The sequence below is a fragment of the Hippocampus comes genome, unplaced genomic scaffold, assembly GCF_001891065.2.
Source record: "Hippocampus comes isolate QL1 unplaced genomic scaffold, H_comes_QL1_v1.1 scaffold50, whole genome shotgun sequence".
Lineage (NCBI taxonomy): Eukaryota > Metazoa > Chordata > Actinopteri > Syngnathiformes > Syngnathidae > Hippocampus > Hippocampus comes.
The window spans coordinates 152467-169432 of NW_017805122.1; the positions used below are offsets into that span (position 1 = coordinate 152467).

Consider the following 16966-nt stretch of genomic DNA (forward strand, 5'->3'; position numbering starts at 1 on the left):
ACTGGAGCCTGTTCCAGCTGACTTTGGGTGAGAGGCAGGGCAAACCCCGGACAGTCACACAGCATGCAAACAACCATCCACACTAACATTTACAGCTACAGATAATTTAGAGTGCACATGTCTAACTCAAAGCCTTGGGGTCAAATCTGGCCTGCAACATCCATTTATGTGGCCCACGAGAGAAAGCGTTTATTTTTTTTCTTGATAAATGTGGTGGTTCTTTTCATTCTGGTAGGAACTCTGTACCCAAATTGCAATTTTTCTTAACATATATAACAAAAAAATCCCACAAAATCAAAATACATTGAATAATAGTTGTACAGTACACTTAAATACATTATACATATACAATTATACAAATATACATTATTTTGTTTCTTTCGAAAAGAAATTCAAATGCGGTATAGACTGTATATAGACTACAAAGGCAATTTGAATTTCATAGAACCTACGACGACAATAATTCTTCTGAAAGTATAATTTTAAATCATTCTATGCTCGCAATAAGTGTTCTTCAATTGGATAGCAAATTCATCTGTGTTCACAATTTTTGTTACATTTCTGTCATGTCAAATTTGTGCTTTGGATCTGGAAAAGTTGGGAAACAATGATCGAGTAAACTAACGTTTCCACACCTGACGACAAGGAACCGGGGACGCTAACATGTCAGGAGGGATTGTGCGCATGCGCAGCTAACGCAGCAACGCCAACTTCCTGCAAAATAGTGCTCCCTATCAACAGACAAAGCTTTACACTTTGGATTCAATTGGAGATGCTTAAATGTTTGCGTTGTGACTTCCCACCTTCAATGGTAAGACTGGTTTACTGATTGTAGTGCTAGTGTAATGCGTTGCTCTTTTTCCAATCAGCTTGGCGATTATTGCTGCGGCAGCAGGACTGCGATGCTTTGCACGCTGCCATTTCGGTGCTCGCTCCTATGGCGGCCGAACCCGACTAATGTCTGGAGCAAAAAACTTTTACGCCCGTACCAAACTCATGATCTCACAGCCAGTCTGACGATCGTATCACTTGTTAACAAATATGGGTCATTCATATGAAATTTTAAGAAAGGGGCATCCTGTTTTGCTATTTGGTAAACTAAATACCCAGCGCGCGAGTAGATAGAGCTAACATCGTCCATAGCGCAAGGCGCTTTAAATATTAGCGGTGATCGCAGTTCGTCACGCTCGCTCGTTGACAAACAAACTGATCACGACCAAGTGCTGTCGTTGTTACTTACCTTTAAATCGACGCTAGCGGTTTTCAGGAATCAGGCTGGTGCCGTTTCACCTTCAGACTCCTCTCTCCCCGGCTGGGTTATTTGCTGGTTCTGCTAATGTAACGGTGGTCGGCTATTTCCAGATGGAATGGGGATGAACTGTTCCTTTAGAAGGGTCTCTTGACCTGCAAAATGGCAACGCGATATTGGAGAGTCGGGGTGGTGCAGATTACAACAGCAGCAAAACACTACGACAAAACTGGGTCAACACGAACGATGCGTAAATATGTCAGCAGATAATAAAGTTTGTTGTTGTTGTTGTTCTGTTTGTTTTCTTATGACGAAAGCCTGAAATGTAATGGGGAGTATTTGCTGGGTTACATTGTTATTTGCAGGTAACAAGACTTTTTATGTCATAAGAATAAGACAACCATACATGAATAGTGGGGAAAATAATAACTATCATAACATGTGTTTGCTTGTTGATACTGTCATTAAGATATTCTTTGAAGGAGAGAATTGGGGAATTCAATAGAATTCTTACATAGACCAGATAAAACTATTCCCCACAGGGCACCAGTATTCAATTGGAAGCATAGTGCTCTGATCTTTTGGCTCAACTATGACATCATTGCTTTTCTCCCCAATATCTTTCCTTTCTCGTAGAGAGAACTGATGTTTGTGATCAGAAACACCCCAGCCCCCTTTAAAAGAAGCCATTTTGTTTTCGAAAGGAGTTCTGATCAGACAGCAGCGCTATTGCCCAAAAGTCAGAAAATGTCGTTAACTACCACTCATGTAGTCAAGTCATAATTAGAATCAATATTTGTCTGAAAAACATCTCTAATTCTTGAAGACAAAACAATCCAATAAGTACAGAGCTGCCTTTTGCCACGCAACAGCGTTTTCTAACATTGCGTGCAAATTTGTAAACTCAACATTACATACACTGAAAACCAAAAGCTCGGCTGTATTTGAGTTTTATACATGACAAACTGTGAGTAAAGAAATCACCTCTTTGGTCATTCATTGGCAATAAAGTTGTTGTTATAGTTTTGGAATCCGATATTTAAGTACAGGTCAGCATATGATGCTATTCGTTGAGCGCCGCTCGAAAAGTATAAAACTGTGTCAATAATTTCAGTGGCCTTCTTTTCCAGCAGGTGTTACGAGTTCACTGATCTAAATTTTGTATAAACTGACATCTGCTTCCCATTAAAGCCAACCCCTGGAGGTGGCACACTTTTGATGCAGAACGTGCCGTGCTTTTTGCCTCACGCGTTGGCGTGGTGTTGAATTTGCCGTCTGACCTACCGGTATTTTCAGCCTCTCTGTCCACATTATGTCAGGTAACACGTTCCATGTCGCCTACTTTGACGGGAAAGGCCCGTTGAGTGAGCCGAGCGATGAAACGAGGTTAGATCTTATCCTCTGGGGTATCATTTGAACCGGCAGCGTCCACATGAGTGAGAATGTTTTGGTTTTACAGGAGTTAGGTCACATGTAAATCGGCACGCTTCCTTAGTCCCACGCTAAGCACGAGAGCGGCGGTCAGTCAAGCGACGTCAGTCACACCTGCCTCACCTGTAGGTCTCGTGCAGGATGTGTGATCCCGATGCCCCACTTCCTGGACTCTCAGTTGGGGGTGGTCCATCGATGTGTGTGTTTACGTATCATGGGGAGGGGAGAGTGTTGTATTGTGTGTGTGCGCGGTGTACTTCAAATGTCTCCTCTGCTGCTTGTGACCGCCGAGGCAGGGTCCGCACAGAATCCCCAGGTCCAGAGAGTAGGCTGTGACGGCGTGCTGTCTTGTCGGGTCGCTCTGCCGCAAAGATGGATGACACGCAGGAGCTGCCGGTAAGTGCGCCTGCATTAATGAATAACGATTTCAAATTGGGCGGTCCTGTACTCTCTTCACTGTTTTTCCCCCCCATCATTTCTCCAGAAACTGTTCTTTCGATCCACGTTTGTTGTTCTTCTTGTGGCTGAAAGCATCCCGTGTGCTTTTAATGCTGGAATGAGTCCTGAAAACAAACAAACGGATGCATGTTTTGTCACCACACATTTTGCCTTGAGGTTGAGCTCTAGCGCCCCCGCCCCCTCCTCCCTTCTTAAAATGTTATAATAAGTGTTTGGTTTGTGGGCACAGGCAAAGAAAGCCAAGCTTGACGCAGACAGTGGACTGGAGAAAGAGCAAAGGTATGAAAGAAAAAAAAAAAACGCAAGGAGAAAGGGGTGTGCATTAAACATGGCTCATTTGTAAAAAAATAAAATAAAAAATCCCGTTGGCTAAAACCAAGCATCTCAATGCACTTGTAGTAATTTGGGAGAGGATGGAAGCCCGGATGCTGTGCTCGCCCCATCAGAGCAGGGAAGCTCTTACTCTGCCTTGTCCATCTCCCAACTTGGCACACGTGAGTAGAAAATATGGCGAAAGCTGTGACTCACCACAACTGCGGAGTTAAGGAATCCTTGCATCCCTGTTCCAGGGGATCGGGAATCTGAAGGAGAGATAGGAGCAGCACCCCAATTGAACGCAACGTATGCACATTCGGGTATGAAGGCCCAAACTCAACATGATGAAGTGCCTTTTGTCTTCTCCCGAGAATCACCCAGTCGAACATGATCTAATTGCAATTAGTTTTTCCCCAACATGTGATGTATTTTTTTTTTAAGATCCTCTTTCCATGTACTTATTAAGAAACAAAAGCATTAGATTAATCTCTGTCACCATAAACAATATCAGATTTATTATACGTCCATGTTTTGGTACTCTGGGGATATGCTATAATAATAGCAAACAAACCATGAATTAAAATGGGGGAAAAAAATGTAACCAGCATAATATTGACTGTGCATACCGTCTTTGATATGGCTGCCGTTATTGCGCAGTGCATGTCAAACTGCTGATTGTGTTGTCGTAACAGCCACAGACACGGCAGCCGGGTCGGAATACACCCAGCAGGTCTATGAAGGAAGCAAGTGAGTATGCGTTATTCAATCGATGGCCATTTCTCGTCATGTACGCACTTCAGCAGCGATTGTCTTTCTTTTTAGCCCTGTGGCGACATCATACCCCAGCCCGGTGGCCTTCCCCACGCTGGCTCACTCTGCTGTGTATTCAGCTTTTCCGCAGACAGGCCAAACGTATGGCCTCCCGCCCTTTGGTTAGTCTCCCCCTTTTTTTTGTTTTTTTTTGGGGGGGGGGGTGGTTGTGACTTTCCCTTTCTCTTCTTTCCTAACACGGTCCTCTCACTAAAAACACAGCATTGTACCTTTGTCACTTTGCTTTTAGGAGCCTCACTCTGCTTCTGCACCCGTGGAATCGATTTGCTTTCGGGTTTTTCTGCTCCAAAACACAAAAGCCCACAGCTTTGACGGGAGGATTTTTGAAACTCCTCGCCGTCTCCAATAACCCCCTTGCTGCCTTCTCTTTCCTTCTTTGCCTTTATTGCTGTCTGTCCTCTTTAGGTGCTATGTGGCCAGGCATAAAAACTGAGACAGGTCTGCCAGAGGCGGCCTCTGGTGGCCAGCCTGGGTTTCTCAGCTTCAGCACCACATATACCTCAAGCCAGCCAAGCCAGCTACACTACTCATACCCCAGCCAAGGCAAGCTGCAGCATCACTTGCTCAGGACAATGCTGTCACACTCTGCACATTTTTTGTAGGAGAGTGTGAATTTTCAGCATTCTCCAACGGTGAGATCGCCATGTGGCGCTTTCTTTCCTGTCGCCTTGACTCAAGTCTGCGTTGCGTGTGCGTTCCTCCGAAGGCTCGAGTTTCACAACATCCAGCGTGTACTCCAACATCCCATCGGCAACGGCCGCTACCACAGCATCCACCACGGTAGCTCTCCAAGTAAGTGCTGGTTTATTTTCAATGACACTAATCTTCAGTACGTGGTTCACAGCACATGTGTCAAACTCAAGGCCCGCGGGCCAGATCTGGCCCGCCACATCATTTTATGTGGCCCACGAAAGCAAATCAAACATGTCAACTTCCATGATGATTGCTAAGATCTCGACCAAAATTCTAAATTCTCACATTTAATAAATAACAAAGACATTGTACGCATTTTCTTGCTACCAAACACACATCACACTAATTTAAACAATAGTTGAATAGACCGTTATTTTTGACTTTTTGATATGTTTTCAGTCATAAAAAATGTGGCCCATAACAAAAATGAGTTTGACACCCCTGAGCTACAGCAAAATGTTGATAGATGGGAGTGACAGATGATCTTTCTGTTGGGACTCCCTCAGGACTTTAGCAGCTACAACTCACTGGGACAGAGCCAGTTTTCACAGTATTACAACCTGCCTGCCAGTTACGTGCCCGCGGGCCTGCCCAACAGCGACGACCACGGAGCCGCCGTGGGAGGGGCCGTGTACTCGGCCGTTAAGTCGGAAGAGGCCGCCTCGGCGGCACTACCTCCCAGAGGTGTCTTTTTCGACCTCGAATTTCATCCTCTCATTGAGGTTACTAGTGTACTTTTCAAAATTGATTCCCCCCCCCCGCTCCACTGTCCCTCTCTAAGATGCGTCCCCATCAGAGAATGTGCCGGCAGGGGCGGCTCTGCCCACCAATGTGTCTCACCCTGCTGGAGCCAGAGACCAAGATGAGGTCGGACGCAGAAACTCGATGGGAAAAGCTAAAGGAAAAGCCAAAAAGTGCGACAGCTCCCCACCTACTGAAAACGACCTGGAGGTAATCATGCCAATAGTGCATTGCATTCACTTAGTCACCGGTGGTCCTTCAAAGTCACCATTTTGTCATGTAGCGATGGGAGCAAAATTTTTCAGAATCCATTGAGGTCATTAATTATTGTGTATTTTTTTTTTTCCCCCAAGCGGATCTTTCTCTGGGATCTGGATGAGACCATTATTATATTCCACTCGCTACTCACAGGCTCTTTCGCGCAAAAGTTTGGCAAGGTGTGTCGACATGAACGATAAAGAAAATTTGCGAAGACGATGTCCTCTGTATTTTGAGCTCTTTTCTTATACGGCATTAGGACCCGGCGACCATGTTGAACTTGGGCTTGCAGATGGAGGAGTTTATCTTTGAGTTGGCTGACAACCACCTGTTCTTCAACGATTTAGAGGTACAGTGGAATTTTTTTTTTTTTTTTGACAACCGAGAGAAAATGATTGGATGTTTGGGGTCTGACTGAACCAGATGTGGATTACTGGATATAATTTATGACAACGAGGTCTACTTTCTACTTGAAGGAATGTGACCAAGTCCATGTGGAGGATGTCGCCTCCGACGACAACGGGCAGGACCTAAGGTGCTTTTTTTTCGGGCAGGGAACACTGAGCTGTGCTAAAATAACATTTTTAAAAAGGATTTGTGATTATTTGAATGGATTTTGTACAATTACAGCAACGTGTCTCCTTTTTTTAATTTATTATTATGATTTTTTTTTTTAAGTAATTACAATTTCTTGGCGGATGGATTTAACGGCCCCAGCGGCGGAGGTGCAGCCGGAGCCACGACAGGCGTCCAGGGTGGTGTGGAGTGGATGCGCAAACTGGCCTTTCGCTATCGCCGCCTAAAAGAGATTTACAACAGCTACAAGGGAAATGTCGGAGGTGAGTTTACATAGCACGTCACCATTTTCCGTTGTTTCTACTGAGGAAACCCCCGTGAGTGACGTAGGTCTTAAATTGCATTCATAACGGTCTTTTAAAAAAAGTTTGTTTGATTGAGTGAATATGTCTGAAATTCTGTTTGAGCTCCGCAGGTGGCGCCTGTGCACCAGATGTGACCAGCGAGCGGATTTAAGCTAGTTCCAAGTCTTGTTATATTTCCAAATAGGCCATTAAGTCAGACTTTGTACATCAAACAGGTTTCAGCCTAGATAAATAGAAAAGGGTTTGTTTTTCACTGTTTGTTTGCTTGTAACTCTCCTGCCTGACAACTGTCAACTAACAGATATTTGGAAACAGTTACATTGACGCAGTGTTGGTTATTTAAAAAAAAAAAAAATGTAATGTGGGTTTTAAATAATGCTGCTGCTGCCCTGCAGGCCTGTTGAGTCCGGTGAAGAGGGAGCTGCTTTTACGGCTTCAGTCCGATATCGAGAACGTGACTGACTCCTGGCTCAGCACAGCGCTCAAGTCTCTACTGCTCATCCAGTCCAGGTTTGCTTTTAATGACACTTTAGGTTCTCCACTCCCAAAAAAATCAAGCAGTCGGCAGCGATCACTTGTCTATAACGAAGTTAACTCATTCAGTACCAGCCAATTCTGGACCAAGTCTGAAAAGACGTTTAAAAATGTCTTTTGGAGTAAATGAGTTAAAGTTTGTTTCACCGACAGGGGGAAGTGTGTCAATGTCTTGGTCACAACCACTCAACTGGTGCCAGCGCTGGCTAAGGTGCTGCTCTACGGCCTGGGAGACGTCTTCCCCATCGAGAATATCTACAGCGCCACAAAAATAGGTACAGCCATATACAGGCCTCATCGTCCATGACTGTCCTGCCAAAAAAAGAACGCATTAGTCATAGAACCCGCGGAAAGCTCATCTCGATTGGATGTTTCAGCCAGACTATTAGGAACATGAGTGTCATACACAACATGTCCCATTTTCTGCTTTGATCCGAAATAGTCTTGACACATCCCATAACGGCAGCCCCCCATTGTAGTGCTTTAACATTTCATGTGACCGTCTGCAAAATTATCCACAAGTGAGTGTCGGTGTTGTCTTTTGCTTGCAGGTAAAGAAAGTTGCTTTGAGAGGATCGTCTCTCGCTTTGGGAAGAAAGTGACATATGTTGTCATCGGCGACGGGCGCGATGAAGAGTTTGCAGCGAAACAGGTGCGTGCCATGTTGAAACTCAAACTTTACACCTGGCATACCGAGGAAAATGTGTTTGAAAAAGGACAACAATTAGAATGGCCCACTGTGTATTTGAACGAGACCGAAGTCTGACTGTTTTTGTCGCCCCACGCAGCACAACATGCCTTTCTGGCGGATCTCCGCTCACAGCGACCTGGTGTCCCTGCACCAAGCGCTGGAACTGGACTTCTTGTAAACAAGGAGACGGCGGCGGTGGCACGTTAAACGGGGAAAAAAATTGAGCAGCCAGTTATTTTTTCTGGACGGACATTGATCAAGAATTCTCTGCGCCTCCAATGCTGCTCACGTGCTTATTTACGGACAGCTGTGAGCTGGCTGACAGATGCTCAAAAGGAACTGAGGTAGAGCTGACTGTGAGAAAACAGACCGGGCGTGCAGTTGGCTGCTTTTAATGTGTTCGTGCCCAGCACTCCCTATTCTTTGGCAGCTAATCTCGCCACAGCTTTAAAAAAAAAAAAAAAAAAAAAAAAAAAACAGATTCATGCAGACGCAGAATGGGCTGTGTCATTGTTTGATCCTTTTTAATTTAATTTTAGGTTGGGGGGGGACATATCCCTCCTGACTTCAAATTACCAAAGGGCCTTCACTTTATGTGCATATATTTGAGTTTGCATTCAAAATGTTTAAGCCATTTCTGGGCTCATTTGCACTCGTTCTGTTTGCACTCATTTCGACGACATCCATCAAGTACAGTGAACCTCCGCCGTTCCTGGGGCATCAGAAACGAGCCCTATTGCAACTAACGAAAAGAAATGTGTGTGATTGACTCCCCCCAGAAAGGATTACAGTTGCCTTTCATTGCCATGATGGCAGCAAGGCGCTCCTCGACTCACTTCAGCTTAGTTCCTTGACACAAAGTTGGCGGCTAACTACTATTTTTTTTTTTTTTATGGTTTATTTTTTTTTTGCCGGTATAAATCAAACTCGACAACTCACTTCCGCTATATCAAGATGACAACAAAGCACTATTTTTGTTGAAATGAAACTCTTCTTCTATGTCAACATAGTTCGGGAATGCCGAAGCGCGACAATGCAGGGGTTCACTGTTCTTGATCGTCTGTTTCCTTATTCGTTTGCCTGCCGTGTCGTCACTGCAATATTTGAAATGAGGAACTGTCATCAGAAAGTGTCCCTGTCTCGCCACTTGCGTAACCTCACGCAACTCTGCAGCGTGTTGTAATAAGAGGCGAGAACTAATTCAAAGTAGTATTAGTTACAACGACAAGGTTTTGACCCTGTGGAAATGATCCATCTGGAGTTTTCAGATGAGCTGAAATGTGTTCACTTTATGCTTTGAGAGATGGGGGAGGGGGGGTTTCTTTTCCTGCGATTATAACCATCATCAAATACTCAACTGTTGGCCCTTTGGCTTTCTCATAGCACAAGCCCAAGTGTCCTTCAAGAGTGTTCACATATGGAACATGGTATTAAATTCAAGGATTTGTTGGCCTTTTTTGTTTAAATAAGTAGATAAGAATGTGACCCTTGTAAATAATTATCTAAGTCACATTTTGTGCGTGTTTGTTTTTTGTTTCTTTTTTTACTAAGCCTGACTCCGCTCTCACAAACACCGAGTAGATGGTCCCCACTTTCCTCTTTTTAGAAATGACAGGCCATTCTATCCTCATGTCCACATGTAGCAGAGAAATATTTGGTGCAATTTGGCAAATCAACTCCTGAGTAGCTCGCGAGTCAAATTGAGCCTCCGAAAGTGCTTCATTCATGCAATTGAATGTCGAAACCAAATATCAACCAAAAACTAAATCCATTAGTCGAGCAATCCTGGGTGGGAGTTGTTTATGTCAGTTAAGTGAACGGATTTGGACTTGTGGTAAAATTGAGAATGAAAGCGAGCTTGATAAGCTTGACATCATCACGCAAACTGAAACGGTACAAATGAGATGGCGACTGTGCAATACATCTTTCCATTGCTCATTAACGATAGTTTCGAAAGTAAGGGGGCAGGGTCAACTTTGTGTCCACACGCCACGATGACTGAACAATTCTGAGCCTGAAGGTTTTGGTCTTTACTCACTCGCAGCTTTCGGACCGTTAAGAATGTGTATTTGTGTGCATTTGTTTGGTTGTTTTGCATATTTATATTGTGCCTTTATGTATCTGTATGCATAATCTCAAAGGGAAATGTGTAAGTTTTGGTTTAGTCCTTGTAAAAATGTATTGGTATCCTAAGTGTTATTTCTCCTTTTTTAATGCGGTTTTGTTTCGCCCGAATCCATTACATTTTGTGGAAATTCTTTCAAATTGTCATTTTTCTCTCGGTTTAGATGTCAGCAACCTCATGTGGCGCTGACGAGCCCTTTTCTTTTAAATGTACTCGAGAATTTTTTGTTTTATTTCCCTGAATCCTGTGTGCTCTGTATTACTGTTGAATAGAATCGTTTGCATTTATTAGTTGCTATGACATCATACTGGCTTGGAGACAATCAATAAGTACTAAATGCTATTACTGGCTCAGATTACTAAAAGTGGTAACTAAAAAGTACGTTGAACAAAGCAATCGAATAGTTTTGGTTCACTTTTATGTTCAACTGACGGAATGGCGCTACCATTTTTGGTACATGAAACAATTCTGTTCTGTAGTGACCCCGCATGCATATCATGTCTGTTTTAAAGTAAACAATGGGGATGCAATGTTATAAGTACAATGTTAGTCAAAGTTATTTTTTTGTAATGTTTTTTTTTTTTTTTTTTTTTAAATCATCTCATGGCCAGGACTTTAGACCACAGTAGCTGTTTAGGACCTCAACACATCGCTGTAAGAATTTCCTGTTTATCTGATAAAGTCAGTATATTGTAAATACGCTGAGCAGTGTCTTTGCATATTTTCACAGAGAGTTGAACGAGCAAGCCTGTCTGTATTTCTTCAAAATACAAAAATAAATACAAATCTTTTTTTTTTCCATTCATAAATAATGCAATCGCGTGAAACATCAAGTATTCGAACAATCATTTTAATATAATAGTGCATGTTATAGGATATTGATGTATTGTTCATAAAGTGACGCTATCTGTGATTGTAGTTATTCTCATAGTTAAGTCCTGAGGGTTTGATACAATGAGTGAACTGGAAACTAATTGCAGCCTTTTATTGCTGTGCTTTTTGTTTGAGACACCATTAAACATGCTTACACAATTTAATTACATCCAATTCAAGAGCTGAATCAAAAAGTGCTTTTAGAAATTTAATACTCGGTTTGGATTGACATTGTGAGAAAGAAACTGTTTATTATTGTAGCTTTCTGTGTAAAACTGAACTGTTTCCTTGCATCTTTGCAGACATTTGCCCTGTGTTGCTTTCACAAGACTTGGGACTTAGTGGGCTAACCTGGGAGATGGGAGATTGTATTTCATAGCATGTCATGAGGAAATTAGAAATACATGTTGGTACAACAACAACAACAGTAATTTGATTTTTGTATGCTTGAATTTTGAGGAGAGGATAATCCCTTGAATCTTTGAAAACTCAACTTTCGATAAAACTATAAATATAAATAGCTATAAATACAATTACGGTAATGAGTAAGAAAGTAAAATACAAAATACTGTGATAACAACTGAACAATTCCCGGCTGTTCATGCTCGTTTTGGCCTCTTAGGGGCAGTGCGGTGCCGTTCATGGATGGACTACACACGTAGAATGAGAACAGAAGAAAGTTGCGATTAAACTCAGGTTGTCACCCGTCCCGTAAAATACGAATCATGTTGCGCGTTTTGTTCCGTATTTTCCTAATTGTCCCATGCGTCTGTCACACACAAACGTGAACACTGAATTTCACAATAATGAACAAAATAAAGAACAGGTTTTGCTTCGTTTACAACACTTTTTAATAGCCTATAGGCTATACTCAGGTTCAGGCTACTTCAGTCTATAAGGGTAAAAAAAAACAATGTTCATTGCTAATGAAGCACTTTCATCTTTAAGTACGTCTCAGTGCTTTCTTGATTTCTTCCATACTGACGACCAAGTGAACCCTGGGCCCAGAGGCTAATGTGACATATTAAATAATGTCAGTTAAATAAAAGCATTTCTTTCCAAATAAAAATACATACGATTTTTTGCATTTCAGGGTTGTTTGGGGAGACAAACCTTCAAATTTCTTTCGCCCCGCGTGGTTTTGCCGAGACGCCATGAGGAGTGTCCCTTATTTCCAGATCTGAAATGTGGCAACGCAAGATTAAACTCAGTTACTATAACTCATTTTGTCACAAATTAGGAAGAATTTGTGATTGGAGTAGTGTTATCTTACCTGTGTGGCTGTGTTTCCACAGCGTTTGGGGGTGAATATTCGTTTTTGAAGGACTGTCACTCCCGAAGGCGATGCTAATTTCCTGTTAGCATTTGAATGGAATACTGCATTAACTTTAGCATTTGAGCTTGCGATGTTTCAAATACGAAGAATATTTTGAATTTGAATATACAATGGTCTAATTCCTCTTGTGTGTTAAATTGTAATCTAAACTCCAACGACTGTATCAATAAACTGCCTTAAGGACGCTTAAAGACAGCAGAGTCACACGCTCGGCTAAACGCTTGCCAATCAAGCAACATGGTGTATTCAGGGTACTTTCATAACGTCGGGAACTTGTACACGCACTACGCCGTTCTGTCCAATAATCGTTTGTCTTCGATGAGAACGCTTTAAAGATCGACAGAGCCGAAGCCGAGATCATAATTAAATGCCAATTGATCGTCCACCCCAAGTTCACACCGTAAACTACAACGATAATCACATTGTTAAATTATTTTTTCTTGGCGGTGCCAACCTAAAGTAAGCATTATCTTTGTGTTGGCAGATTTATCGGATGTCATTCAATTGTGCACGTGACCAAGTAATGCATTCAAATGCTGTAGTTTCCTTCAATTTTGAACAGTCAGGTCTTACCCTTTGAATACTGTACTGTGCCTTTTAGATAAAAGTGTGGTCTACACATCGTCTTTTCAATATAGAGGATAACAATGACACTCTTAACAGTCTGTTGAACGGTCAATTGCTCCTCGTAGAGATTGGAGAACTCGTTGAACGAACGGTCAATTGCTCCTCGTAGAGATTGGAGAACTGCTCCCTCGTGACATGCAGTACATCTGTGCGTCGGTCATCCATGTGCATGTCAAATGTTTGTGTCATGAGTAGAAATTCTCAGCCAGCTTCCTCATTCTTTTATTGGAAACTCTGGTGTCAGCTTGTGACACGGCGCCGTCCACTACATCTTCAATTGTGTAACTTCGATCGCTAATGTGGTGAACTCTGTCCTCCACCACCGCACTACTGGCTGAGAACATGACCGCCTTCTCTGAAGCGCTTGTGGAATCTCCCCTCAGCTCCTTTTTCGTGAGGTTCGGATGAAAGCACTTGTAATAGATTATTTTGAGTATAAGGCCAAAGATGTAAAATGCAACCACACTGAAGGCAATGATGCAGGCATACAGGAGGGGGATTTTAAAAGAAGGGGGTTGTGTGTGCATCCTCCAGCACCACAAGCCACATATAAGGGAAATATCAAGAAGAATGAAGCCGTGATACAACGTCGTCTTGTATCTAGTCCTCTCTTCCACCACGTTGAACCAGTCAAAATACCAAATGACGGCCACAGTGGCCTGGTAGAGCCACTCCCCACCTGGGCTGTCCATGAACGTCGTCTTGCAGCGCCAAGCGCAGAAGAAGAGAATCATCCAGGAGCAAATGAAGTGGGTGAAGACAAAGCAGGGCAGGATGGAGGCGAAGAGGGCGACGGCCGCCAGCCGGGAGAAAATCAGAAGGAGGTTCCAGACGAAGTAGATGAGCGACGAAGCGATGCGTTGTTCTTCTTTGTCGGGCAGGAAGGAGCGAAGGGAGCGGTGGTACGTCGTCACGCTGAAGGCAATGGCTGAAGCCGAGCCCAAGGCTTTCAAGACTGAGGACGACATTAGACAGGCTACATTATTACGTGCCATGATTCACGAATTTCTGTTACAAAGTGTGACAAAAACTGCATATTTTTGATTGTGTATGTTTTTTCCTAATTAAAATACACAACATTTTTTTTTTTCTAAGGGAAACTGGAATGGTTTAATGCCGTTTCCATTCTTTTCATTGGTGAAAGCTGATTTGAGATACAATTGGTTTTTTGTGCTTGGACCAAAGCCATGTCTAATGTAAAAATATTGCTTTGGGCGCCAACTTATTTACAGTACATCTTGGTGACAAGGAACTATGTTGAAGTGAGATTAGGAGCTTGGTTTAGTCTGGCCATAGCCTTGTCTAATGACACACCACGGCATTCATTATGTCGTACCTGTCAGAGGATCCAGTTGGCCCCGCTGCAGCATGATGGTGAGCATGAGAACCAGTTGCGGCGCACTCTCTGAAAAAGCCTCAAAGAGCCGCAGCATGCTGAGATCATGAGTCAGGAACACCGCAGCGTCAACTGGGTCTTGGGTTTTTGTAATGCATCCGCACGATGTGATCTCCACAACACCAGCATGCCTGGGAAAGAACAGAGTCAAGACTCAAAATCCACATCAAATTTTTGGAAAGTTGTGGAAGTGTTTCGTAAGTTAACAACTCTACTTGAACCCTTTGAGGGACAGTGGTTACTACAGTGGACAGCTTATCATGTTATCAGGTTCCAGGGTGCATGAAAGGGTTAAGTAATTTTTGTTTTTAAACTGTCTTTGGTATCAGTTCATGGTTCATTTGGCCTTATTTTAACTTAAAGGTCAAAGGTGCAGTCATTCCGGAAAATCCCAAATGAAATATTTGTATGTCCCAAGTAAATAGTAAAACAAAATACATTGAATAGAGCATGAAAAAAAATAATTTTAGGTTGTCAGTTAATCAATGTCCTTTTCATTTTGGACGTTATTTTTCTTAACGTTTTTGACGTTACAATCCGACTGAAGCGGCAAACTATTTGACGGCTCTGACTCGCCACGCACAGCAATCACGGCACGTCACGTTTGCTCATGCCATCCCCCCTACGGCCACCCCCGGTCGCTTGAAATGTGATTGCCGTGGCTGCTCGTAACCTAACGCAAACATAGCATATGTTTTTGGAATGCTGGACTACGGGGAGATCGTGCAAACAACACAGAAGAAAGGCCTGAGCCGAAATTCAAAACCTGAATTGCAGAACGATGAGGCATAAGTGCAAACGATTTGTTCACTCTGCTGCTAGACACTCAGAGGCAAGCAAAAAATTCCAGCGCGCCACATCACTGCAACATGCTGGAACCTGTAAATTAATGTCACGTTTTACTTTCTTGTAAGTAGTCGGATTTTCATGGACTGGAAAGGGCAAGTTGGGGAAGACACGTGTAAAAGCCAAACAATCTTTCCAAATAAAACACACCACCTCATGTGTTGAAAGCAGACAATCTGCCTACGAACCTGAAGTAGACTCCCAGCTGCAAAAAATGCACGGCCTTCAGCTGCCTCGGACTGAGACACCTCTCAACCTTTGTCAGCCGCACAAAGTCGTCATAAGTATACCACAGCCAGCTGTAGGCTTGAGCAAGCATCGACGAGCCCAAGAGGACAAATATCAGGATGCCGAGATAAACATAATCCTCTTCCTGGTAGAGCGACACCGCAGTCCATATGTCCAGCCCAATGTCCAACAAAAGAAATGCCAGGCCCACATAAGTGAGGAAACAATCCAACTTGGAGAACTTGAACGCACTCATGGTTCGCGCGGAGTGCTACATGCTGGTGCAGCTCTTCCCATGACACTTTCACAATGACTCAACTTGAACAGAAAAAGAGAGCTTTGAGTTTGGCACTCCTCCTCCATAAAAAAAAAAAAAAACTGCCCTCAAGGCCTACTCTTAAAGGCATACGGTTTAAAAAAAAACCTCATGGGATAACGGTCATTCATTTTACTTCATTCAGAAAAATTCCAGTCTTTCAACCCCTAATCGTACTAGAATAGTTTATGTAATTTAAGAAATAATTCACATTTTTTTGGGGTCATTCTTTGCAGAGGATAAAGAATTTGCCTGTTGTGTGTCCACCATTTGACTTCTAATATCCATTGTTGAAACACCACATTGATGCTATTAGGTAGCCCATCTATGGTGTTTGAATTGTTTGCTAGCGTTAAGCTAAACGGGCAACGCTTGTGTGTAAAACAAACAAACAAAAAATAAAACGAAATCAGAGGCCTGCTGAAATCTTGCCACGTTTATTTTAAAAAGGTCTGGGGAGAAAAAATATGACATGAAATAAATAGCTGAATAGTATTTAAACATCAGAATTAAGAGTTTATCTTGAGGATCCATGAAAATGAGGGCAGTGGGATGCCAAGTGTGCTGAAAATCATCCAAATTATTTATTTACATGTTCTTCATCTATCTGTCACTGATGTCTATGATGGGTAAAATAATTAAACCATTAAATAGCAGAATGGATAATAAAGCAGTCCATCCGCCTATCGCTATTCATATAAAGAATGAGTCATGGCTTCCTGGAAGTAATCCATCTTGTGTTGCATAAAACACGCCACGATTTCACATTGAGTCGATTTGTAAGTGAAGTCAGACAAGATTATCATTATTTCTGCATTTATGTTTTTGTGACTTTTTGTTTGTTTGTGTTAGGTGGACTGCCGTATGATTTTTTTCAAAAGTTTAACGGGTGCTGTGGCTCACTAAGGGTTGGGAACCACTCCAACTTGGAATCGAATGTCTTTCAAATGCCGTGTAAACTAAACAATGGCTTACCAAGAGCACTTCCAGGAGATGTTGCTGAGAAGTAAACTGCCCCCGCCTCTCACTTCCTGCACACAGCGGTTGCAGATGATAAAATACAGAGGGAAACACTTGTGGCTGGAATGCATTCTTGACATAAATTCACCCCATAAAAGAATCAAAGTGTAAAAAAA

General features: G+C 42.7%; 2 protein-coding genes across 5 annotated transcripts; one reads left to right on the forward strand and one right to left on the reverse strand.

The window, feature by feature from the left end:
* The first annotated feature begins 30 nt into the window (after positions 1 to 30).
* Positions 31 to 10791, forward strand: eya3 (EYA transcriptional coactivator and phosphatase 3). Of its 2 annotated transcripts, XM_019866034.1 has the most exons (20): positions 31 to 231; positions 617 to 811; positions 2977 to 3076; positions 3369 to 3418; positions 3539 to 3633; positions 3709 to 3774; positions 4147 to 4201; positions 4277 to 4386; positions 4691 to 4828; positions 4992 to 5077; positions 5485 to 5662; positions 5760 to 5929; positions 6073 to 6156; positions 6237 to 6326; positions 6454 to 6512; positions 6656 to 6816; positions 7254 to 7368; positions 7546 to 7667; positions 7944 to 8044; positions 8181 to 10791. In XM_019866034.1, the coding sequence occupies exons 3-20, from the start codon at positions 3053 to 3055 to the stop codon at positions 8259 to 8261; spliced, it is 1785 nt and encodes a 594-aa protein (XP_019721593.1). In that variant the 5' UTR covers positions 31 to 231; positions 617 to 811; positions 2977 to 3052; the 3' UTR covers positions 8262 to 10791. The 2 variants fall into 2 exon arrangements, with proteins under 2 accessions (XP_019721593.1, XP_019721594.1); XM_019866035.1 differs by lacking the exon at positions 4691 to 4828.
* Positions 10792 to 11083: 292 nt separating this feature from the next.
* LOC109513528 (XK-related protein 8-like) lies at positions 11084 to 16947 on the reverse strand. Of its 3 annotated transcripts, XM_019866043.1 has the most exons (5): positions 15475 to 15829; positions 14381 to 14571; positions 13122 to 13999; positions 12355 to 13081; positions 11084 to 12261 (listed from the first exon to the last, which is right to left on the reverse strand). In XM_019866043.1, the coding sequence occupies exons 1-3, from the start codon at positions 15768 to 15770 to the stop codon at positions 13230 to 13232; spliced, it is 1257 nt and encodes a 418-aa protein (XP_019721602.1). In that variant the 5' UTR covers positions 15771 to 15829; the 3' UTR covers positions 11084 to 12261; positions 12355 to 13081; positions 13122 to 13229. The 3 variants fall into 3 exon arrangements, with proteins under 3 accessions (XP_019721602.1, XP_019721603.1, XP_019721601.1); XM_019866044.1 differs by lacking the exon at positions 15475 to 15829 and adding an exon at positions 16806 to 16947 and having other exon boundaries at positions 11084 to 13081; XM_019866042.1 differs by having other exon boundaries at positions 11084 to 13081.
* Between the last annotated feature and the right edge of the window lie 19 nt (positions 16948 to 16966).